This window comes from Telopea speciosissima, chromosome 4 (assembly GCF_018873765.1).
Source record: "Telopea speciosissima isolate NSW1024214 ecotype Mountain lineage chromosome 4, Tspe_v1, whole genome shotgun sequence".
Lineage (NCBI taxonomy): Eukaryota > Viridiplantae > Streptophyta > Magnoliopsida > Proteales > Proteaceae > Telopea > Telopea speciosissima.
Genome location: NC_057919.1, coordinates 63,713,976 through 63,739,606, shown reverse-complemented (window position 1 = coordinate 63,739,606; position 25,631 = coordinate 63,713,976). Strand labels below are relative to the sequence as shown.

Here is a 25,631-nt window from a genome sequence, read left to right as displayed (position 1 = left end):
CCTGGTAAGCGCGTTTTCCAGGTGCGTAGGCGCGACTCTATCTGATTTTCTCCCAGAGTTTCATGGTATGACTCAGTAGTTTAATGCCTCTATAGTTATTGTAGTTCTGGATATCACCTTTGTTCCTATAAGTCGGAACTATAGTGCTTCTCCTCCAATCATCTAGCATTTTCTTTGTACTCAAAATCTTGTTAAACAGCTTGGTTAGCCAAGATACCCCACATCCTCCTAAGCTCTTCCACACTTCAATTGGGATCTCATCTGGTCCTGGTGTTTTGCCTACCTTTATCTTTCGTAGGGCCTCTTTAACTTCGGCCTCACCAACTCGTTGTAGTTGTCCATGACGTGTGTTGGCTTCAAGACTATTCCTCTGCACTTCCGAATCCACCCCATCTGTCAAGGTAGCTCCATTTAGTAGATTGTAGAAATATTCACCCCATCTCTCTATAATGTCCGCATCCCGTATGAGTACTCTACCATTCTCGCTCTTAATGCGTTTAACATGGTCCAAATCTTTGCTCTTCCTTTCTCTTATTTTAGCTATCCGATAGATCACATTTTCCCCTTCCTTTGTATTAAGTTTTTCAAGTAAATAATATTGGTCTGCAATACCTATTATTCACTGAAATTAAGAAGTGAAACAAACTTCTGGAGGAACACCTTAACGTGGAAGGAGCATCTCACCTCTGGATGTGTCAACATGTAACAGTAAGGCAACATTTGGAAATTATTTGGGGGTTTCTGAAAAACAAAAAGACAGGTCTGAATGCAAAAACAATGTTGTTTGTTGCCATAGTTACCCCTTCAAGAACAGATATAATGGTACAGTTGTTTTTTTTTTCTTAAAGCAAAGAAAAGTTTGTCGTTTTAATCAGGAACAGGCTGCTTTTGGAGGTTTCTGAAAAACAGAAAGACAGGTCTGACCGTCTGAACACAAAAACAATGTTGTTTGTTGTCATAGTTACCCCTTTTTCTTCAAGAACAGATAAAATGGTACAGTTGTTTTTGTTTTCTTAAAGCAAAGAAAAGTTTGTCATTTTAATCAGGAATGGGCTGCTTTTTGTTCTTGCATTTTGTACTGAATTTTAATTTTAATGTGGGTGTGTTTTAATTGAGGATAAAATTGTCTTCTAGGATGTAAAACATAGAGATGGGGGAGAGAGTTTAATGCAGATTGATTGATGGATCTACTGATGGTGGGCATACTTTACTTGTATCTCAAGTTATATACAAGATCGGAGAAGATTTTGCAGGAATAGATAATCAAACTGCCAAACTGATCTATAATTATACTAACAGAATATAGATGAGTATATGACGAGATTTAAAGATTTAACTTCAGAATCAGCGAGCAACTAGTCAGTTTATCAGATTGATATAACCAGAAATAGAAAGAAACTACAAGGGAAACAGTAGAAAATTAGAGAGTGATAGGGAGAGAAAAAATTGGGAAAACAGAATTGTGGTTGCAGTTTCAGACCTCAAACAATCAATAAGAAGAAGAAACTAGGGCAGCAAGGTACTGCCGAGAGAAACCAAGGAGAAGAGAGGAGAAAAGGGAAGAACAAACTGCCAAGTGGAGAAAAGAAGAGAATAGTCCCACCGGCAGTCCCCCATCTCGTTATATAATAAGTCAGTACAATATTCAATGGAGTGAATGAACAAGTATGCCCTTTATCCCCATGTGTGGCCTTAAATAAAAGAAACATAAAGGAAACAAAGTACAACCGCAGGGTATGACAAGACTACCCCTGCAATAAAATAAATAAAACACTAAAACTTTAATGCCACTCAATTTTCAAACTTAATCCAGATTTCATTCCATCATAATTCATGGATAAGGCTGTGTACATTTGCCCCTTCCAGATCCTGCAATAGCGGGAACCTCGTGCACTTGGACACTCTTTTTTATAATTCATGGAAGGGGTGGGTTGGTTACATTGCTATTTATAAAAACAGAAATAAAATCTTCTAAATTGATTCCACCAATGACTCTTAACCTTCCTAAACTTCAACATTTAACTTAAAAGGACTCCTCTAGATTAAAGTAACTTGACTGCTTAATAGCGCATGGGACCTACACAATCTTATTCATGTACTTAATCTCATGCACCCCTTAAAAATAACTTGACTACTAAATAGTGCATGGGATCCACACAATCTTATCCATATACTTTTGAATTTGTAAAAGAGGCTGATTGCAATAAACACAAAAATACCAAGCCCACAAGGCCCACGAAACCCAACCATGGATCAAAACAAAGTATTCCAAGGCCCAATTGGACACCCTTAACTGCGTCAGATTTGTCGCCATCGCCACCCCCATCAGAGACAGTGATGGAGAACCCTAGATTAGTAAGAGAAGTACACTCTCTCTTTCACATACATCACATTTTAATCTAGGAAACACCATCCTTCCAAGCTTACAGTGGCACAGAAAACTCCACTAGCCTGTTGAACACAAAGTTGGCAGCCTGGTTTCACCACTGCTAAGAAGGATATCACCGTGAAACACCCAAATCAGGCCACAAATTCTGACCATGCCCTCCCCTCTATCTATCTCTTTCTTCTCCCTGTGAAAACACCCAAATTGGGCAGAGATTAGATTGCTGTGACTGGTTTCTTTCCTTCTGTTCTCTCTTCCATTTTGCAACAACCAGCTCAGACAGGTGGAGGTTGGATAACATCTCATGCAGTTGCCATTGCAGCTATGGAGCATTGATGTAAAAATGGAACAGAGATTCCTTCTTCTCACCTCACCAGAGTCGGACTATAATCTTTTACCTTGAGTATTGATAAAAATCAATTTCAATGTGGATTCCTTTTTCTGACTTTTTATTTTATTTTAAAATTGTGGAAAATGGCGTTTGGATATGGCTTTGTTACTAAAACAGAAACCAAAATCAAAAGCAGTTTTTCTATTATTTCATTTGTAAACAGATTCAAACCTAAACTTATCCAAGCGATGCCTGAGTAACTTCAAAAGGATTACTTCAGTTTATGCCCTTAATGTTCTGTCTGTGCAAAGCTTGAATTGTTTTGATGTGGACTGAGGGTAGCAAAAGAGTCGACAAATCTAAGTTTGCATTGGACAATGATATGGTGTCTGTTACTATCTGTCCGACCGGCCTGATTTTGGACACAGACTTCATCTGTTTCCAACCATTTTTTTGGCAATTAATGCTGCAGAAATGTTAGTACTTAATGCCAAAAATACCACTTTAATTGACCGTAGTTAATGCTGAGAGTGCCTTTTTCGAGGTTTGAACTCAAAGCCTGTTAGTTACAATTCCGAACTTGAATTAAATTATTATTTAATATATCTTATATTCCTTGAATGGGATGAATCCAAATGAAGTCGCTTGAATTTATGATTCTGAGCTGACTTGGTATTAATTTTGGCAAGAGCTAATTGTTTGGGTTTGGACATTGGATCTTTGTCCAAACCCTGTTAATCCCAGGTCTGAATGTCCGATCCATGATGCAGTTGCTTGGTTCACTAGGCTTAATTAGGGGTTACTTTTGTAATTTCTTTTTTTTATTTTATGCATGTTGAAAGAATCATAAGAGTTGGAGTTTGAGTTAAAGTTGTTTCCAGTTTCAGGATATGATTAGGAGTCTTTTCCTCTTTATAGTTTATATAGATGCATGTAACCAACAAGCAGAATTTTAATAAAGTTATTTTGATTTACCCGTGCTGCTGTGAGTAGCAGTTGTATGGTTGGTTCTTCCTCCCTTCTCTTTCTCTTCTTCGAATCGATTCCATCCTATCAGGTACGATGTCCTGGTTCTATCCCTCTGTTACTCTTCTTCCACAATTATTATTCTCCTTCTTATACTTCTGCTTTATATCTTTTCCCCGTTTCTACTGAACCAGCAGGATTGAGGGATGTTTGACCAATCTCCCCCATCCCTGCCTCCCTGGCCCTTTCTCCTTCAAATTTTGGGCGATAATTCACCATCCTAGGGCAACCCAAACCCTAGGCAAGGTTTAAAGTATCGGTATCGGGTATCGTATCGGTCAGGTGATTTTAAGAGACGTATCATATCATATCGTATCGTTTCGGAGATACGTATCGAACAATACAAATACGCATAGAAATGGTCAAGATACACATGAAAATACACTTTTGGAACAAAAAACAATATAAATAAGCAATATATAATAAGTGTCATGCATAAATCCTAAAATGGTGAACAATGTATGACCAAACAAGTGCATTAAATTGAAATTGTTATAAAAGATGAAGTTTCTCACATGTTGTAATCGTCTATAGCCCTGAAGAGTATTGGATGATTCAAAGGATGATGTTGTAGCACTCCTTGATTCGTTTTTTAGTTTAATAGTGTGAAAAACCAAGATTAAATGCAAGATTTTAGACTCTTGGTTGAGAGTTTTCCTTCATTTTTTCGTTAGATTTGGAATTGTATCGAGTCTGTGAGTGAAAATGGCTTTTTTATGGAATGTATCGATGGTATCGGTACGTATCGGTATGTATCGAGCCGTATCGACCGATACGTATCGATACATATTAAACCACCCACTGAACCCTTTACTGGACGTATCGATGGTATCGTATCGTATCGGCCCGTATTGGTCGATACATTTCGATACACTTCGAGACAATTCATTAAAAAAAAAAAAGAAGATACATATCGGTATGTATCGTATCGGTATCGACCGATACCGATAGGTATCAGTCCGTATCGTATCAGTCGATACTTTAAACCATGACCCATAGTTGTCACGGCGTCACGGCGATCCAAGTCGGTGGAAGGGTGTCACGTCGATATATCGACATGTTGCCCGCCATGGCGTTGCCATGGCGAGCATGTCGACCATGTTTAATTTTTTATTTTCTGTATTTTTAATGTCATTTAGTATGCTATAATATATGTCCTATAACATCAAAAATCAACATGAAAGTGTACTACACTACTACTAATATACTATGCCACTATGGTTTAATTCATGAAAGTGTAACTAATATCCATTAGTGTATATGAAAGTATGAAAAATTGAAAATATAGATTAACCTGTCAAATAATTGAAAGCAATAGTAAAAATCAAATGATAGGCTAACCTGTTTACTGAAGCTTGATAGCAATGGTCTTTCTTCAGTGTGTGTGATTTGGAGCAAAGCATCTAAGCTATTAAATGGTTTAAAAAAAAAAAATTTAAATCTAACTTTTATATGTACAAATATCGACCGATATGCCAACATATCGTGATATGGCTTCCATGGCGACGCCAAAGCATCTAAGCTATTAAATGGTTTAAAAAAAAAAATTTAAATCTAACTTTTATATGTACAAATATCGACCGATATGCCAACATATCGTGGTATGGCGTCCATGGAAGCCATATCGAACGATATATTTACATCCACCATGGCGTAGCTCGATATGCCACCTCTCCCAGCGCTAGGACGCCATGGCGACGCCATGACAACTATGCCATGACCCTAGGTGCTTGTTCCTAAACTAACTTTCTGCTGTGAGAAATTTCCATGCAACTGTAGCATAGTTCTATCTTACCGCTTGTGTTAATTTCAGGGATTTTTACTTAATTTTGTACTTGATATTTTGGTCTGCTACTAGTTGGGGTCAAGGTACTAAAATTCGGAACTCGACCCCAACTCAAACCTGGGAAAAACTGCGATCTCGGTCGAGTTGGTGTTTTTTTTTCAGCTCGAAACCTCAACTTGGTGGTTTTAGACATAGTTTGGGTCTGAAACTTGGTATTCAGCCTATTTTAGGCCATTTAAACACAATGGCATTATCAGATTTTGCAAAAACAAAGTCTAAATAGGAGTTTTACTTCGGACCTTAAGTTGGTAAGCGATGACGCACTAAAATACCCTACTCTACACATAATTTAGTATAGAAAGCAAGCAAAACATTCAATTAATAGCTAAACAACTTAAATAAGCATTAGAAATGTTAAAATGATACATCAAACTGTTTAACAATGTTACAAGTTACAACTATCATCACATAAACTGAGTTTGAATCAAGTATTCAATCCCTAGTAGTGCCACATAGTCTTCCCATGACATAGTGTTGCTGCACTGTTGCATACTCTCCTTCAATCCCTAATAGTGCCACACAGTCTTGAAGATGTGTAGCTGAATCCTTCAAATGTGTAGCTGAATCTGCTCTCCCGCAGGTTACAACTTCAAATCTAGAGCTAAAATGAGTCACAACCTTCAAATGGGGAAGAAAACAGCTTTTGGACAAAACCGAGATCTCAACCGAGAAAGTGTAATTTTTTAACTCGTATACCAACTCGACTCGACTTCTCAAAAAAACGAGATCTCTGGAGTTCTCGAACTATGCTCGAGATCTTGGCGAGACACTGCATTTTTTTTTGTTTTGGGTTTCGGTGGCCAAAAGACCGTAGTTGGCTCCAAAACTTTATGCGAAGCTTGTTTTAGGCTTAATAAACATATTTCAAATTTCAAATTGTAAAAAACTGCACCCAATTTGGTGTTTTGGATTTGCACCCTTTTTTTTTGGTCCCTTGGTTGGTAGTAAACGTCAAACCCTTATGTAATATTGCCTATTCTACACATTTGTTTGAGTGCTATGAGACATAACTAGCAAGTATAACAACTAAAATTTGCAATAATAGATGAAAACACATAATATTGAATAATTATTTAAGAAATATAAAGTATTTTTGACATATAAAAAATCTACCCCCATACAACATATTGTCATTTTTTGTTCAAAAAATAGTTTTTGGGAATAGTAAGTTTGCCTGAAATATTTGAATGTTGCCAAATCTTCCCCAGTAAGCAGCAATCGATCTATTCGTAGTGATGTGGCAACCCCCAATAGTGTATCCTAGTAGTATTGAGTGGTGATGTGGCAAAAAATAAGATTTCAGGCTTTTCTCTCTTCTCCAAGTCGAAATCTACGAAACAGACGTAATATGTCCAAAATTTCGAATTAAAGCTCGAGACCTTGCCTTTTTATGTAGGGGTTTGTAATATTTCGACGAGATGGTACAAATAGTACCGAAATCTCAGAAAACTTGATCGAAACTATGTATGTTTGATATCTCGTATGCAATCTCGTCTCGACCAGGTCGAGATCTTGACGAGTTTTTTAACTATGGCGTATTGTGACGTTCTCTTAGGGTGATCATGGCAGCCTGAGGGTGGTATACTATATGACGCACGGAACACCATCAATACGAAACAAGGAGGGGGTATTTTCTTATGTCGCCTCATTCGTTTACGGATATGCCTCGACGGCAACAGATTGCTTCTCCTTCAGCTAAAAATCAGACTAATCTTCCTATTCATGGAGTTGCAGTTCAACTGTCTTTCCCGAGATATGTGTCACCTCATCGTCAAGTTCCTTACAAAGGCATATTGGGTATGCGACTAACTTGACGGAGTCGAGTTCTTTTGAAAGTGGGGAGCTGATGTAGTTGCTTGGTTCACTAAGGTTAATTAGATGTTACTTTTGTAATTTCTTTTTAGGGGCGCTGTTCTCTGTGCCGCAGCGCAGCCTGCGCTCAGGCACATGGGGGTGGGCGCAGTGATCACCCTGCCCCCCTGCACAGGCTGCCCATGTGCTTGGGCGCAAGCTGCGCTGTGGCACAGAGAACATTCTCCCTTCTTTTTATTATTTTATTCCCGTTGAAAGAATCTTAGGAGTTGTAGTTAAAGTTGTTTCCAGTTTCAGGATATGATTAGGAGTATTTTCCTCTTTATGTAGATGGATGTACCCAACGATCAAGTAGAATTCTAATGAAGTTAGTTTGATTTACCTGTGCTGCTGTGAGTAGTGGTTGTATGGTTGGTTCTTCGTTCCCTCTTAATGTCGTCCTAGATTGGTAGAAGACCAACTAGGAGCCAGTAAACCAGGATTGTATTGGCAGATTACTCTTGGAAGCAGCTTTTGTGAGGATGAAACTTAATAAAATTTGAATCTTTGAACTTGAACTTAAAAGCAGAACTTGAGAGGAACCACTCGGGCTTCACACCGCAGAGTGTCGATTGGGTCAAACACCAATACCACCAACGAACCACCCGGGCTTCGCACCGCGAGGTGTCGATTGGATCACACACCAATTCCACCAGCTTTGATCACACAGACAGAGCAGATCTTCAATAGAAGAAAGGTTGCAGCAGCTTGCAAGAGCAGATTTCATAAAATAGTGAGGTAAAGAGGAGCCCCACGGTTTGCCTTTATTTATAATGGCCAAAGGCCTAAATTCCTATGCAGCCTAGGAATTGGATCCCTAATCCTTGGCTGAGTCTAAAAACAAAACACTCCCTCTCTAAAATTCGTGTAGAGGTGTGGACCCTAAAATAAAACTTAAGTTAAGAAGATTCTATCCTAAAAGAATATTCTAAAGTCACTTAAATTAAACTAGTGGTTCAACGGGTTCAATTTCAAAGACTAAAACATGAAAATAAACTAAGTATAGGGCTAATCCCGTATGCAACTTATGTACCCCAACTTTAGGCCCATAAAAGTGGCCTATTACATAGAAAACCCATGGGACCAAAGGCCCAACATGTCTATAACTTATTTCTAGGGAAAGAAGCCCAGTTTGGTGATAAACCTGTATCCCCTCTCTTTCTCTTCTTCGAATCGACTCTTTCCTATCAGCTACGATGTCCTGGTTCTATCCCTCTGGTACTCGTCTTCTTCCATTACTATTCTCCTTCTTATACTAATTTTTTCCTCCATTATTTTCTGTTTTATATCTTTTCCCTGTTTCTACTGAACCAACAGGATTATGGGATATTTGATTGATCTACTTCATCCCTGGTCCTTTCTCCTCCAGATTTTTGGTAATATTTCACCATCCTGGGGCAACCCAAACCCTAGGTGCTTGTTCCTAAAATAACTTTCTGATGTGTGAAATTTCTCTGCAACCAAAACACAGTTCTGCCTTACCATCTGTGTCAATTTCAGATATTTTTTGCTTAATTTACAATCAATACTTTGGTCTGCTACCAGTTGGGTTCAACAGGATTGGGGAATGCAGTCCCAATCCTAAAACTTACATGTGTTTTGGAGCCCTGGGTAAAGGGCAGGAACTATTGCAAGGGAGGGAGGTGTTTCCAGTGATCTGTTTTCAGATTAGAGAGGTTGACCATGTGCTGTTATTCACACTTGAGGCAAGATTCTTTGGTTAATTGTAAAGAGCCATTTTTATCTTAAATTGCTTCTGTTTTATCCCTAGGCTTTGCTGAAATCCCAATTTAATCATTACCTTTCAATTTTATTTCTCATTTTGGTCCCAGTTCCTAGTTACCATACCCAAGGATTTAAGTCTCGGTGCGTATCGTATCGTCTCGGCCGATACGTCTCGGTATCGGTCGTGGTCGATACGATACAGGCCGAGACGTATCTTTTTTTAAAAAAAATGTAAATGTCTCGACTGTATCGAGACGTATCGACCGAGACGTACCGATACGATACGATACGATCGATACGTATCGATACAGCTGAGAGTTTTTAAAAAAAATTATTTTATTATATTTAAAAAACGATATGTATCGAGACGTATCGATACGTCTCGATATGTATCGATATGTATCGACCGATACATACCGATACATATCGAGACGACTCGATACGTCTCGGTATGTATCGTTAACTTAAAAAACACATGGCCATTTCATCATTTTCACCCAAAACTCGATTTCTAGCAGTCCAGGCGGAAAAAAGGTCTTCCCAGCTTTGAGAAACCCTTCTAAAAACACATTTAAACTTGCTTTTTGGGTAAGATTTCTTGAGGGCTTTCAATTCTTTGCCAAAAACGAACTTAGAGGAGCTGAAATCACATCATTTGGTGGATCTAACAGCCTACATTCGAATTCAAAAGCTGTTCTTGAAGGGTTAGGTAAGTTTTTTGAAAAAAACTTGAATCTTTTGCTTTAATCTTTGATTATTGGTATGTTTTTTGGTATGAATCAAAGAGAATATGTTAAACAAACATAGAAATTGCATTCTTTGTATGCATTTACAAAGATTTGGTTTCAAATCCATGTTTCTTTGACCATTTTTACCCAAAACCGAAAATTCCTTCTTTAAAATGAAATTTTTTTTTTTTTTCTTCTTAACTTTAAAACAAATGGTAATGTTTATAAGATATGGAGTACATTATGTATAGATGTATGACATCCCAAGAAGATTATACATTTACCCTAAAATCTGTATTTTTTTTTTTTTTTGGGTATTTTCTGAATTTATAAAATACTTAAAAAAATGTAAAAAATCTGATTTTTCCATCTATACTCTTTCATTGTAGTTTGATAAAATGTATAATTGGCTGAAATAGAATCAAAGACTTAGATTCATATATGTAGTACATTATGTCATTTTTTTTAATTATTTAAAAAATTAAATAATGTGTAACTAGTTGTAGAAAATATAAAAATGTTTAAATATTGTTTATGGCAACTTTGCTAGGTAGTAAATAAAAGAAGATGATGCAATGCATGACATGCATCATAATATGTGTCTATACTTGTATAGTTGTATAAATAATAAATTATTGATGTGTGGATTTGAATATTGTTTAATATATATCTTATATAGTTATCTACTTTTGTTTGGTATTTAGGACGATGCCGCGACAACAAGACATTGGGTGGTCTTATTGTACCAAAATAAACAATAATAGATTGCATACACAGTGCAACTTCTGTGACACCCAACATCTTGGAGGTGGGGTAACTCGGCAAAAAGAGCACATGGCAGGAGGATATGGAAATGTTTCCAAGTGTACACGATTGCCCTGTAGAGTTAAGCAGGGCAATGCAAAAACACCTTAGAGATTCCAAAAAAAAAATCCAAGCAAGCACATGATGATGTTGATGCATTGGTGAAAAATTTGATGGAAGATTTTGAAGATTATGAAGGATCGGATATGGAAGCAGAGGAGGACCCAGAGTTGGCATTGGCGATGAAACAATCAAGACATGAAGCAAAAGAGCAACAATGGAGAGCTGAGCAATTGATTAGAAGTCAATCAACTCGACCCAGCCAGGGCCCTATAGATATTGGTGTTGGCTCCTCTTGTCGTCCATCTCTAAGTAAGGGTAAGCAGCCTGTTGGCCTTAGTAGAGCAACCAGTGTGAAGGGGATGTTTGACTGGTTTACAAAGAGTGGTAAGGGTAAGAGAAAGAAGAGCCCAGATATCAGAGACATGGATCCTAATGTCTATAGAGCAAGGGATGCTAGCCAACAGAGGATTGAAGAAAGCTTTCAACCCAAAACACTTAGTAAAAGGATAGGCGAGCAATCTCCGGATGGTTCCACAGTTCTATGATTCCACCACATAAGGCCAAAGATCCCACTTCAAGACCATGGTAAAGGAGATTCAGCGGTGTGGGAAAAATGTTAAGCCACCCACACCTCATGAGATTGCTGGGCCTTACTTGGATGATATTGTCCAAGAGGTGCATGAGTATGTAGAGAGGTTCAAGGAGAAGTGGCCACTATATGGAGTGACCATCATGTGTGATGGATGGAGTGGACCAACAAGATTATCCATCATCAATTTTCTTATCTACTATGATGGAAGGACGATCTTCCATAAGTCGGTCAATGCATCTAGTGAAATCAAAGATGCCAACTACTTGTACAAGTTAATGGATGAAGTTGTGGAGGACATAGGAGAAGAAAATGTTGTCCAAGTAGTAACTGACAATGCAGCAAATTTCAAGAAAGCTGGTCAGTTGCTTATGTTAAAGAGGCAACATTTATTTTGGACACCATGTGCAGCTCATTGCATAGATTTGATGTTTAAGGACATAGGAGAATTGCCCAAGGTCCAAAAGTTGGTTGGTAATGCAAGGAAAATCACCAACTTTATTTACAACCATAGTTGGGTTTTGGCATTGATGAGGAGTTATACACAAGGGGATTTAGTGAGGCCTGCAACAACAAGATTTGCAACAAATTACATTGCAATTGATAGCCTCATTTCCCGAAAGCATGGGCTGCTACAGATGTTCACCTCTACTGAGTGGTTGACTAGCAATTATGCAAGGTCTGAAATTGGGAGATTTGTTCAAGATCTTGTTACCTCCTCAAATTTTTGGGCTGCAATGGGCCGACTTTATAATGTTATGATGCCACTCTTTTCTATGCTTCGAGAGGTTGATGGGGATAAAGAGCAGACCATGGGTAAGATGGCAGATGCCATGGGATGTGTGAAGAGAAAAATACATGAGAATAATCCAACATCAAACAAGAAGTATTTAAAGATTATATCCGATCGATGGGAAAATATGTTGGTTCAAGATGTTCATTGGGCAGGTAATCTTATAAGTATATGACTTTGGTTTCATTTTAAACACTTAGTAGTTAGTAAGTTACTATTTATTTATTCATTATTAGAATTTCTAGGTTTCTAACCATCCATTACAAACCATGTGCGCATATTATTTGAATCCGGATATCCAATACTCCAATGATATAGGGTGTAGATCGGATCTATTGCGTGCCCTAAGGAATGTTGTGAACAGAATGGAGCCAGATGTAGCGAAGGCCACACTTGCCATGGATGAGGTTAGAACTAAATTAGTTGTATAAATGATTGAAACCAAGAATAGAGTGATTGGTGGAAGTGGAACTAATATATATATTTTTTTAATACCTCTCTAGGCTAAGTATTTTCGGGAGGCCACTCGTGGTTTTGCTGATAGAATGGCTATCCATGCTAGGAACACACAACGCCTGGTAAGTTAGGTTTACCTAATTTATTATATCATTTAAAATTTGTTTTAAGGTTTTGTCTTTTAATATTTCATTTATTATTGTGCGGTGATTGGTGGCTCAATTATGGGGTACTAGTGCTCCACACTTAACCCGAATTGCAATTGAGTATTATCCTGACGGCATCCTCTAGTGGCGCGAACGTGAATCGGAGTACATTCGGGTTGATACACACCAAACCCCGAATCGTCTCGATTATTCAAAGTTGGAGAAGCTAGTGTATGTCCATTACAACATAAAGCTGAAGCTTAAATATTTAGAGCTGGAAAGAGAAGGAGATGATGTAGATGTCAACCCAATCGACATCAACCACCTACTTGACGATGAAGATCCAGTTAGAGCATGGATAGAAGATACCGATAAGGTATTGGTGATGGATCAATTAAGTGAGGATCGCCAGACAACCAAACCTGATCCAGTGATAGAGAGCATCATTCAACAGATGGATGAGGATGCAACACAGCCACCATCACAAGATCCTTGTCCTAATGTTGAAGAAAATGAAAGTAGCTCTGAAGAAGGTTTAGTCAGGAGGACGAGGTCAGGTCATCCGTATGGAGGAACTCAACAACATGTTGATGATGAGGATGAAGACGACGATGGTGATGGTGATGGTGGTGGTGGTTTTGTTGCTGCTGCTGCTGCTGATGATGATGATGATGATGATGATGATGATGATGATGACGATGATGATGATGGTAGTGGTGGTGGTGGCCATGGTGCTGGAGGTAGTGGTGGTGGCCATGAGGCTTCACAACATCGTGCTGGGGTTCAGTTCACATGTGAGGCAGGATACACACATACTACCCAAGATATGGATCATGGTGCTGAGCCTGCTGGCCATAAGACTTACTCGCGGAAGCCGCATAAAGGCAAGTCTGCCAAGCGCTCCCACAATCCATATGATAGTGATATGCTTATGAGTGGCATGGAGTCACTTAGCATTAGTTCTGATTATGCTGGTGCTTCATCAGGCCATGGGCATTATGCATCAGGTTCTTCTTCAGGCTATGGACATGGGGCTTCTGTAGGGTATGGAAGTTATGGATACGGAGAGAATTAAGCACAAGCACAACCTAGTCTTTGTCGTGACATTAGCCACTCCAGCAGTACACACGATTCTACTATGAGTGGGAGAGTCACTACCATCGATATTTTGACTGGGCTCGATGATTGTGCTTATGTTCGGACAAGACACAACATCATCCTAGTCGCTCCTATTGTTAAAGACCCTTACGGACATGACTTTGATCCACCCCGACATTCTTCATGGCAATAGAGTGACTCTATATGTAAAGAATTTCATCATTTAATCTTTTATAACAATTTCAAGGTGCTGCACTTGTCTGGTTATTGATTATTCACAATTCTTAGTATATATGCATGATATATGACACAAATTGCTTGTTTATATTGTTTTTTGTGTCCAAAAGTGTATTTTCATGTGTATTTTGATCATTTTCATGCGTTTCTGCACCGATCGATACGTATCTCCGATACGATACGATACGTCTCTTAAAATCGCCTGACCGATACGATACCCGATACCGAGACTTAAATCCTTGACCATACCTCAAGAGTCCTGAACTGTTCTGAATACTTACGAAATTACCATTGTTCCTTTATATTTGGAATTTTATCATTCTGGTGGGCCTATAGTGCCCAAAATTAGGTTTGGGGACCCTAGGTTGCAACAATCCATCAGACAGATTTGTGACAATATATATTCCCACCTCTGATGGGTGGCACTGGGTTTGGAGCAATTGTTTGCATGGCTAAGCGAAAATAATGGCCTAGTAACAAGGCTGGTTTTTCTTAATTATAAGATGCACTGATCCTTCCATTGATAAGTAGCTTATAATTAGTTTTGGTGGGTACCACTGCTTTTAATTTCTATTATCATCATTCACTTCTGAGTTTTCAATGGTGTTGGCAGTGGGTCAGGGGGGCCTATGCTAAAAAAACACTCATACATGACATGGCCTGTTATGCCGACTCAAACACAAAATGCTTATTAAATGGTTAGAATGTGTGGACCCCTTCAAAGAACATCCTCGAAGGAACCCCAAACAAAAACTATACCTGGATTTTTATATGAGTTTGTTAGGCATAGATGTAATTGTTTGGAACTCTCCTTAGCCATCTATCCAAGTGTCATTGTTTTATATAATCCAACCATTATTTTCGTTATTTTGTTGCAGATTTTGCTTATCAGGATCCTCTGATTCTATGATCAGGTAAGTATTAGTAGTTGGTAAACTAGTTTTTGGTTAATCATATATCCTATAATTAAATCTTTTTAACCAGTCTTTATTCAAACTTTTACTATATATTTTATTGCATATCTTTAATACCATAGTGAGCAACTGTCAGCTCACCATGGATTGGAATTCTTTGGCTTGGGAAGATCTGTGATGTGGAACTTTACTTTTCCTATGCAAGATTCTTGTTTTCGATTAATTTGTTTTAGGGAAATTATCAGCGACACCCCCTCCGATAGCCCGTTAAATTAATGCAACCCCACTAAGCACCAAAATATCAATTTGCGGATTGATTGAATGGTTGAGAGAGAGAAAGATAACTTGCGGATTGATTTCATGGTTGAGATGCCTTCCATTTCATCCAACGGCCTAAAAGATGCTAGTGGGTCTCAGGTATTTTAGTCATTTGCATTCAACTCAGTTAACTCCGTTAGTTTTTGGGCCAAAATTGATATTTTGGTGCTTAGTGGGGTTGCATTAATTTAACGGGCTATCGGAGGGGGTGTCACTGATAATTTCCCTTTGTTTTATGTCAAAACAAAAAGATTTTACACTAGAGGCAATAATTTTCCCTCTGGTGAGAACATTTGTATTCACTCTTGAAGAACTGGATGGATGTTAAAAGTAGAAATAAAGAGGAGATTTAGTGCTTCATATGTTGATTGTCTTTTTTCCCCACTGTAGACTATGGGATCTTGGTCAGCAGCGTTGTGTACATTCCTATGCTGTGCATACAGATTCTGTTTGGGCACTTGCCAGCACCCCAACATTCAGCCATGTTTATAGTGGTGGGAGGGACCTTTCTGTATGTAACGTTTCTCAGAAGGGCTTAATGAATCTTATTTAGATGTTTTGCTAGAACCCAAGTTTTTATATTTGACTTGCTGTGATCTTTGTTCTCTTTTGGAAAATTCTCGATGTTGTTTCAGTTATATCTCACAGACTTGGCTACAAGAGAAAGTGTGCTGCTTTGCACAAAAGAACACCCTGTTTTGCAACTTGCACTGCATGATGATGGCATATGGGTCGCAACAACAGATTCTTCTGTACATAGGTGGCCCTCTGATGGACGTAACCCGCAGAAGGCTTTTCAGAGAGGTGGTTCATTTTTGGCTGGCAATTTGTCCTTTTCCAGGGCAAGAGCTTGTTTAGAAGGATCTACTCCCGTAAGTCATACATGTCCCTATTTACTCCATACAGAATCCTTCTCTCATATGAAACTGTCATACTTCTAGTTTAATGCCTTCATTGCGGATGGACAATTTGACATGCATTTATGCATGCCATATCTTGTTTTCAAAATGAATTTTTTCTTGTCTTAATTCTGTAGTAACTGTCAAGCCTCTTTTGCCATTTTTACTTTTGGGTAGTCCTTAGTGCAATGGTAAGGTTGTTCCGTTGTGACCAAGGGGTCACGGGTTCAATTCTGAAAACAGTCTTTCTGCTAAAGCAGGGGTAAGGCTGTGTACATTATGACCCTCCCCAGACCCCTCAGTGGCAGGAGCGTCGTGCACTGGGTACGCCCTTTTTTTTTATACTTTTATCATAGCATTTTCCAATGGTGAGTCCTGATATGTTCTGAGTTCATATTTGATTTCACTTATGAACTTCATATTTGATTTCACTTATGAACTTCTGTTTTCATTTTGCATGGATGATGGAAACTTGAAAATATCTATCCCCTCCCTCCCACTCAACCCCCCCCCCCCCCCCAATTCTGAAATAAATGGTTGAAGAGACCTGGTTGAATCCTAGGTTTCTTTCAAGGCTAGCTTGTGTATTTATGGAATTGTTTCTCCTCAGATCAAATAATAAAATAAGAAAATCCTGAAGGTAGGTGAAAGGGTAGTTGAAATCTGGATGTTAAACTTGTGGTTTGATATTTATACTAATAATTTGCCATGCTACGCTGGTGTATTTTCTTTTGTTTTTGTTTTTTTTGTTTTTGTATATAATTGTTACTTTCTTTGTTATATGTGGGACTTAACTATTTGACCTTTTTTCCAGGTGCCTGTTTACAAAGAACCATCATTTACAATTCCTGGAACTCCAGGAATTGTTCAACATGAAATTCTAAACAACAGAAGGCATGTCCTGACAAAGGTGATCATGATGCTTGCTCCACAACTATTACTTTTATCTAAATACCCATCGAGATTTGACACCTTGAAATTGTCTTTGTCTATAGTTATAATGTAATTTTATTGTGACTTTTTGATAGGATACAGCAGGCTCAGTGAAATTATGGGAGATCACCAGAGGAATTGTGGTTGAGGATTATGGCAAGGTTTCAAGAATAAAATAGTTCCATTGCCTAGGCCATTCTTAAATAATTAAAAGTAATAATTAAAGATTTCTTCTCGTGGGCTAGCTTATAATAATTATTCATATAATATCTAATCTGCAGCAGGTTTCATTTGAAGAGAAGAAGGAAGAACTATTTGAGATGGTATAGATTTTTTAGATTTGTTTCCCTATTTGGTAGTCTTAAACCTATAATACTCAGTTTTTTGAACTTATCGTTGTGTTTTGTCATTTGGCTTCTCCAGGTCAGTATTCCTGCATGGTTCACTACAGATACTAGGCTTGGAAGCTTGTCTATCCATTTGGACACACCACAATGCTTTTCTGCAGAAATGTATTCTGCTGACCTGACTATACCTGGGAAACCTGAGGATGACAAGGTAAAAAGACTCTTCATGAATCACTTAAGGGTTAAGGATGTATTCTTTGTTGTGTTATTCTTGGAAGCTTCAAAAGTTCTGGTGTAGTCTACATCAGGCCTCTTGTGCCAACCTTTTAGTTTAGTTTCAACTTTCTTTTGTAAATTTTTCGAAGGTTTGTGTTTAGTGTTGATTGTGAGAGGGATCATCTTGTAATTGCTGGAAAACTCCAATGTGTTTTTTTGCAACCTAACCTATTGTAGAACTAGCGGATTCCAGTGAAATGATTAAATTTCAATCTCATTTTCTAGCTTGATATGGGCTTAACTTTTTATTTTATTGACGTGCATGTGAATGCAATTCTGCAGGTCAATCTAGCACGGGAGACGCTTAAAGGTTTATTGGCTCATTGGTTGACCAAAAGAAGGCAAAGAGCAACATCCCAAGCTTCAGCCAATGGTGATGGTTCATCAGGGAAGGATTTTTCTGCTAGAAATCATTCCCATTCAAGAGTTGAGGTTGATGGTAATGCAGAAAATGACTCGATGGTTTACCCTCCGTTTGAGTTTTCTACGGTTTCTCCTCCTTCTATAATTACTGAGGGCTCTCATGGAGGTCCATGGAGAAAGCAGATCACTGAGTTGGATGGTACTCAAGATGAGAAGGATTTTCCATGGTGGTGTCTTGATTGTACTTTAAATAGTCGATTGCCGCCAAAAGAAAATACCAAGTAATAATCTGACCTTAATGCATAGGTGAATGTTTTATAGATACATTGAATGTAAAAGTCAATTGATTAGTCCGCTAGTCTTAATCTTATTATGTTGAAATGCTTTGTTGCTTTGCTGTTGATCTGTGAAGGATATGGGCAACTTTCATGAAAGGCATTTTATAGTCGGATAAACTAATGATTTGGTGGGAATACTTGTGATTACACTTGCATTTATGCTCTTATCGAGCACACCAAAACTTGCAGGGTCCAAGGTTGAAGAGAGATATTGCACTTCAATTTTCTTAATCCCTCTTTGTTATTGTTGCTCACATCTCGAGTGCATCTTTCTTGTTTCTTGAACCACCCCACCCCACCCCACCCCCCCGGGGGGCAAAAACAAAGAAAAAAAAATCCCTATCGCTTGCCAGTTCCATGTGGATTATGTTATGTAGTACTCTCCTTTGTGACATTTTTTTTTTGGGGGGGGGGGGGGGGGGAAAGGGGTTGTACAAAGGAAAAGAATAGAGCAAGAAAAGTAGATCCAGATGGGAAATAATCCTTCAGTTTTTCATTTATGGTTTTACAATAGTATGCAACTGCTTCAGTTTCTTGTTCTCTGCTTATGGCCGAAATGTTTTTAAATTATGTGTGATATTATTTTCTGCAAGATGGTTTGGTTGCTTGTCTCTGTATGTGGCTGAAATAAAGCAGCTCATAAATATGTTTCCTGTTATTTTCTACAGGTGCAGCTTTTATCTACAACCTTGTGAAGGAGCAACTGTCCAAATTGTCACACAGGGGAAACTGAGTGCACCTCGGATATTGCGAATGCATAAAGTAAGGATTTATCTTTGGTATACTTGGCCATGAATTCTGCATTTGGGATCAGCCTCCATCTGCAGGACTTGAAATGGTCGCCTGGTTTTCTTGGAATTGATGGTGCATGGACATGTGACCTGCTGACAATTATGACTAGGATATCAGATATGGTTATTGATGCATGGAATGCTGATGTTTTTAATGTTGTGTGCTGATGAATGCAATTTGTGTTGTAGACATACCCATATTTAAAATGTTGTGCATGCAACACAGTTGATATTTATTGGAAAAGCTGGGAAGTTTTGAAGGATGCCAAAAAAAAATTCCTTTGAAATGCTTAATGTTTACAAACTGTGTGGGGACTGCTTTTTACTGCTGAAGCATTCAATGAATTATTATTTTTATCCCCTATAACTAGATTTTCAGTATGTTTTATACATGTTTATGAAGGAGAAATACTTAAATTATCTTACCAAGCAAATGAAGAAAAGACCAGGAGAACCGAAATGTTTAAATGAAAAGAAGTGATTTAAACAGTAGCATATTGAATTTAGTTTAATGAAACCAAAGCTCTGTGAATTTGTTTGGTATCTGCTTCTGCTTCCCGGACCAATGAGGTTGACAAACCCTAGCAATAGGTGTTAAGCTGCAACTCAATTCACAGGATCACAATAACTACTCAAAAAAACAGAATTAAAGATTTAATTACTCAAAATCCAAGGGTCTGATCACCCTCAAATTCTGGTCGAAGGAAGGCCTAAAGGGGTGGAATGAATCCCCAAAATATGATAGAAATCTGATGGTTAGATTAGGCTATGCAGAATATGTTTCAGAAGTAGCAAGTCAAACGCCATAGAATTAGGAACTTCAGTAACTCTTAATCCAGTGGTTAGATCAGAACCAAACTTGGACTGTATATCCCCTATGGAGTGAGGAACGAACCCTCCATATATCTGTTCAATCCAAGGGCTAGATGTCTTTTGGAGTCGACTCCTAGTTGCACCAGGGAAGTACCCAAAACAGCCACCACTTGAGAAAACAGCGACTCATGTAAAAAGAATTCCAGTATTCCCCCAATGAACAGACTGATGAATATTTAGTAATAGTTTAATGAATACCATAGAAAATGAAAGAAAGAAATCAGACAATAGGAGCTGTACTTACTTGCAACTGTAAGGAAGAAGGAGAATTAAGGGAATGTGATATGATCAGATCTCCCACCTGATCTTGACCAGACTCCCTCCTGTGGATCTCAGTCTCGCTGAGGTTGCCGCTGTCTCCCACAGTAGCTGAATATGTCTCTCACAGCTCCATATTGCAATGAGCCATTAAAATCTTTACTCAAAATTATTGGGAGCTTTGCGGCTTAAACAAAACTAGAAAGAGTTGAGTTAATATGACTCATACTCTAAGAAGGAAAGTAAAAACATATAGGAAACTGAAACAGAGTTTAAAACTATCCCAACTCCTATCCTGGGCTACTTAAGGTACTTTTAATAAAAACAATGTATTAATATGGGCCTGGCCTTAATGGGCATAGCCCACTACTTACAATAAAACAGAAATAAAAGGTCCTGGACAGTAACCTCATCGCAGCTTCACTGTTTGGCGGGCCCTCTCCAACTGCCTCCCAACGCAGTCATTTCTCTTCCATCGCCAGATTCCCGTCTCCCCTTGTTGCATTTGCTAGAATGCTAGGGAAGATGTAGACCACCTCTTTTTTTCTTGTCCCTTCTCTACAGTTTGGAAAGGTCTCTTCGATAAATGCTGGCCAAGTAGAAGAATCCTTCCTCTAGCCAGAGAATGGATTGGGGTGGATATGACTTATGGTGACAAGACTATCTGTGGTATCATCGGCAAGCTTGCTTTGGTGCCACCATCAATCACATTTGGATGGAACGTAATATCAGAAAATGGTCCTCTACCTGTAGACCCTATGAGCAGATTTGGAAGTCCATTTCTTTGGATGTGACTAGTAAGCTATCCTTGATCTCCTTTCGTAGTGTGGTTGATTCCCAAAGGAACATGCTCATTTTTGTGTCCTGGGGTTTGCCTACCTCTTTACTGCAGCCCTCTATTGCCTTTCCTTGGCGGTTGGGTTTTGCTTTGCTTTGTATAGCTCCCTTGTTGCTTCCCCCCCCCCCCCTATTATAGGGGCTCCTTGTATCTCTCTCCTTTTGGTAATGAATTATTTATTCACCCAAAAAAAGAGGTTCTAGGCTAACTAATGCCAATCAATGACTGAGTTAAATCAGTTACAGAACTGAGTCAAGAGTGCTTCAAGTGCTTCTTCTTCCTCTGGTAGTTTTTAGAGTACCTATTTGGATGATATGCATCAAGGACTTCGAATTGTTGATTTGTAGCCACCTCTCGTGTCTTAAGAACTGTAGCCATGTTTCAATCTGTAAAATTTTGTAGGCTAGTTAACATTTGTTGGGCATGTGGAGTTGGAAGAGCTTCAAAAAGATTGTTGGGCATGTTGATGTGTTGTCATTGTTGGCAACTTCTTGGTATGTTGCAATAGCAGTGACTTCATAGGGATTTTGAGCTATCCTTTAGTTGTTTTTTGTGGAAGCTCAAAACATGAGATAGGAATCCTTCTCAGTCATCTTTCCAACTATTCAAGTATTAGTTCAATCCGATAACAGAGTTGGAAGCTATGGCAAGAACATCTGACATGTTCTGCACATCTGTCAGGTTCAAGCTCAGTTTTGGGGATTGTGCATTGTTCCTGAGCTGAAAGGGTATTCATGAGAAATACTTCGAGTCTTCATTAAATAGGAAAAATACTGTGTCAATCGGAGTTCAGACAAGGAAAATATGGGCATTTTGGCAGAAGCGTGCAACTGCCTAGAATTGACAATGACAATTTTCGATCGATGATGCCTAGATGTCAACCCAGGCTATCCCAATGTCGAGTTTTATGTCTGAGAAGCTTGACAACCAGAAGATTCCACTCGACACTCAAAGGGGGGTCTCTATACAATGAGCCACTGTCGATAGACAGTCCCTATGTGTCAAGTCTGGCCATTTGAATGGCAAGTGTTGTCAACACGTGACATTTTCGAATTGTGTGACTTTGGATCGATTTTTGAGCACGTTCCGGGCAGAATTAGAGGATTTTGAAGTTATCTTTCAAATGCCACTGGAATCAGGTTGATCAGACTTAAATTGAGAGAGATATCAAAGTTTTGGTAATGGTGCGCAGGCACCGATTTGAACCAAGCAGTTGGACCATGCATGGGATTGGGGCTATTGTTAACCAACTTAATGAAGTTTTTAGTGCTTCATTCTTAATTCTTTCCTGTGCAAAAAAAGAGAAAACCCCTAAGAGAGTTGAAGAGAAATAAAAGAGTGAGAGACCATTCCAAGCCAAGACTGTGATTCATCCATGCCAATGGTTCTCTAAGAAGTTCGGGAAAAGAAGATCTTCACCATCTATGCCTGCTAGAAGGTGAGATTGAAGGGGAGAACATTGTCTACAGTTCTTCCAGTTGGAGTACTGAGGTCATGGTAAACTCATTAAGCAAATCCCTGTATTTATGATTCTAAGTTTAGATTCGTGTTGAGAAAACCTATTTTCTTTTATGTAAGGGTTGGGATTTTTTTATGTTATTTTATTTTATCGTTATCATTGTAAGGGCTATCAAGTTGGGGCTTGATAGAGTTTGGGATGTGGCCCTAAATACCTTTGTTGGAGCAAAGATGTGTATTTGAGGTAGAGGCTCCTTGGTCGTTGTGGCGATCAAAATTGTGTGGTGTATTGAGCAAAATACAGAGTCTTATTAGGGCATTGCTCCGTGGACTTAGGCATATTGCCGAACCACGTAAATCTGTGTCTTTGTGGTTTGGTCTTTATTTTGGATATTGTGGTGTGTGTTTTGCAGGGTGGGTGTACACTACCTGGTATACCTGGCCACGTTGTGCTTGCGAGGTGGGGTTTGCATACAACTGTGTGATTGGTAAAATTGGTCAGCACCAGCCAATCGTGACTACAAGGGTTTCATTGTCTCCATGTCAAGCAATGCAAATCAGGTCAAGGGTTCAAAATTTTTAGAAGACACTGATTCACCTCTTCCCTCTCAGTTTCAGCTTGGGACCATCAACATCTAATGAACTGACCATGTTGCTGATGTAGATTGATGTGGAAGATCCAGCCACTCCTGCAGCCTAATAGGGAGCCTATCAAACCTGCATATTTGGGCCCGTACTTAAGTCTATATTCTGGCCTATGTAGCCATCAAACAGCAGAGGAGTTAAAGAAGGGATTTTTTTTTTTCAGATTTAGTGGACACCATAGCCAGCTTGAGTGGGAAAGAGTTGGTGGAGGATTTTCAGATTGTGAGGGATCCAATCTAGTCTTTGCATGGAGATAAATCAGGAGTTGGTTACTGTTGACCTGGGAGACAATCTACTTTCTATTTAGTAGTTGTCTAGTAATCTGTCCTATAGGTTATTGGATCACACCATTTGGCATCAGAGCTATGGATAAGGTGCATCAAAGACCCCAAACCAGACCTCTCAATTTCATGCTCAAGTAATTGAGATGGTGAAGCATTTAACAGACCGCATGACCGCTGTTGAGCAAAAGTTTGAAGCCAAGCTTGGTCACCTAGCCAAGCTCTGCCCTCAATAACCAAGGGATACTACCGTGACTGCAGTTAAAGTTTTGAAGATGGAAGAGCAGCAAGTAGAAGGTTCTACAGTTGACGTAGACATCATATTAGACTCAACTGAAGTGGTTTTAGATGATGTAGTGGTCGAGAACACTCCACAAGAAATCATGAACAAGCATGCTGCTGTCCTTGAAGAAAGGGAGTTCATATCTCAAGTCTTTGATGAGCTAGTTCCCAAAGTTAAGGACTCTAGGTTCATGAGACTTGACTACACCTCTGATTTAGAAGACGAACGTGTAGAGTTTGTCATCCCACCAAAATATTATGAAGAGCAGACTCCTTGCCTAGAAGATTTCATACCCTGTTTTCAAGAGTTGCTGGAGTTTTGTTATGGACTGAAGCTTGACCTTCATAACACCAAGGTGATCGTTCAAATGTCTAAAACTCAAGGTCGAGTTTTCTTTAAGAAGGGGCGAGTTGATGTAGATCGATGCGGAAGATCCAGCCACTCCTGCAGCCTAATAGTCAGCCCATCGAACCAGCATGTGTATTCTTTTATTACTTGGGCCCAGATTTAAGTCTTTATTCTGGTCTATGTAGACATCGAACAACAGGCTTTAAAGAAGAGTTTCCCCCCCCCCCCTCCCAGATTAGTGGGCCCCATAGCCAGCTTGTGTGGGAAAGAGTTGGAGGAAGATTTATATTTTGATTGTTTAGTTGTTGTCTAAATTCCATCAATTGATATCAAAGCCGTGGAGGGATGACAAACGGAGTTGACGGTTGTTGAATTCTACTTCCCAATCGTGCAAGTCTGATTCGACATCTCTACCAAACTCGTGAATGAGTTTTTTTCCAACATGGGGAGAGTTGATGTAGTTTGAAGAAGGATGGAGGAGGGGTCGATTGGGGGCTGGACCAGATTGTGTGGGGATTATTCTTTAAGGCTTGAGTGTGATTGCGTGAGAGATCTTCTTGTGGGGCCCAGCTGATTAGAGATGTGTTAAGATTCCTATAACTTGGTATCGTAGTTTATATTTCTTACCTAGTCCTTGCATGGAGGGGTTCACTATTAGTAATTAGTTTCTAATTTTGAGTTGAGATTACTTCTTGATTACTACTTGTTTAGGTTACATAGCAGTTTCTATTTTTCGTACCCATGTTTGTTTTAGAATGTTGGATTCTATAAACCTTCTAGTTTCTATTTTTTAGGGGGTTTCTATTTCTAAAAGATCCAAAGTTGTAAGCCATGCAAGGAAGGTTTTATTTTCTGTATTGATTAGAGATTATAAATAAGAAAGAAGGGAACTACTACAGTCTACAACCCTAAATTAATCTGTTTAAATCCTGCTTTTCGATGGCTTCATAGGCCAGACTATACGCTTAAATATGGGCCCAAGTAATAACAGAATATGGCCCAAATATGCTGGTTCGATGGGCTGACTATTAGGCTGCAGGAGTGGTTGGATCTTCCACATCAATCTACTTCAGTTGCTGAGTTTGTGTCCATGACAATGTCCTAATTTTGCACATCCAGATTACTGGAATGAAATAAAGTTGTTTTTCAGTGGAGAGAACTCCAGCCTTGTGAAATTCTAGGGTGTCCTAGATCGGTCATCTTGGTGGATAGAGAGAGAACAATAATTCTTTTTGATCAGTTTGTGAATTAACTTCCAGCCCTCATTTTTTCATCAAAAAATGTTTGTCTATTTTTATCTCTTATTGCCTTATAAATTTGTGGAATTTTCAGCACTCGATGAAATGCTTGTAGGTTGTAGGTTGTATTTGAGGAGATTTGGGGAGTGAA

At 38.8% G+C, this 25,631-nt stretch overlaps 1 protein-coding gene across 2 annotated transcripts in view; it reads left to right on the top strand.

Moving 5' to 3' along the window:
* The window catches only part of LOC122657403 (WD repeat-containing protein 48-like), a 64,032-nt gene that overhangs the window by 33,966 nt on the left and 4,435 nt on the right, over nucleotides 1–25,631 (top strand). For both annotated transcript variants that reach the window (XM_043852100.1, XM_043852101.1), the window contains exons 8-16: nucleotides 14,958–14,993; nucleotides 15,702–15,822; nucleotides 15,947–16,183; nucleotides 17,025–17,120; nucleotides 17,239–17,304; nucleotides 17,428–17,466; nucleotides 17,567–17,701; nucleotides 18,049–18,410; nucleotides 19,136–19,229. In XM_043852100.1, coding sequence (XP_043708035.1) covers nucleotides 14,958–14,993; nucleotides 15,702–15,822; nucleotides 15,947–16,183; nucleotides 17,025–17,120; nucleotides 17,239–17,304; nucleotides 17,428–17,466; nucleotides 17,567–17,701; nucleotides 18,049–18,410; nucleotides 19,136–19,229 — 1,186 coding nt within the window. The remainder of the gene's footprint in view (nucleotides 1–14,957; nucleotides 14,994–15,701; nucleotides 15,823–15,946; nucleotides 16,184–17,024; nucleotides 17,121–17,238; nucleotides 17,305–17,427; nucleotides 17,467–17,566; nucleotides 17,702–18,048; nucleotides 18,411–19,135; nucleotides 19,230–25,631) is intronic.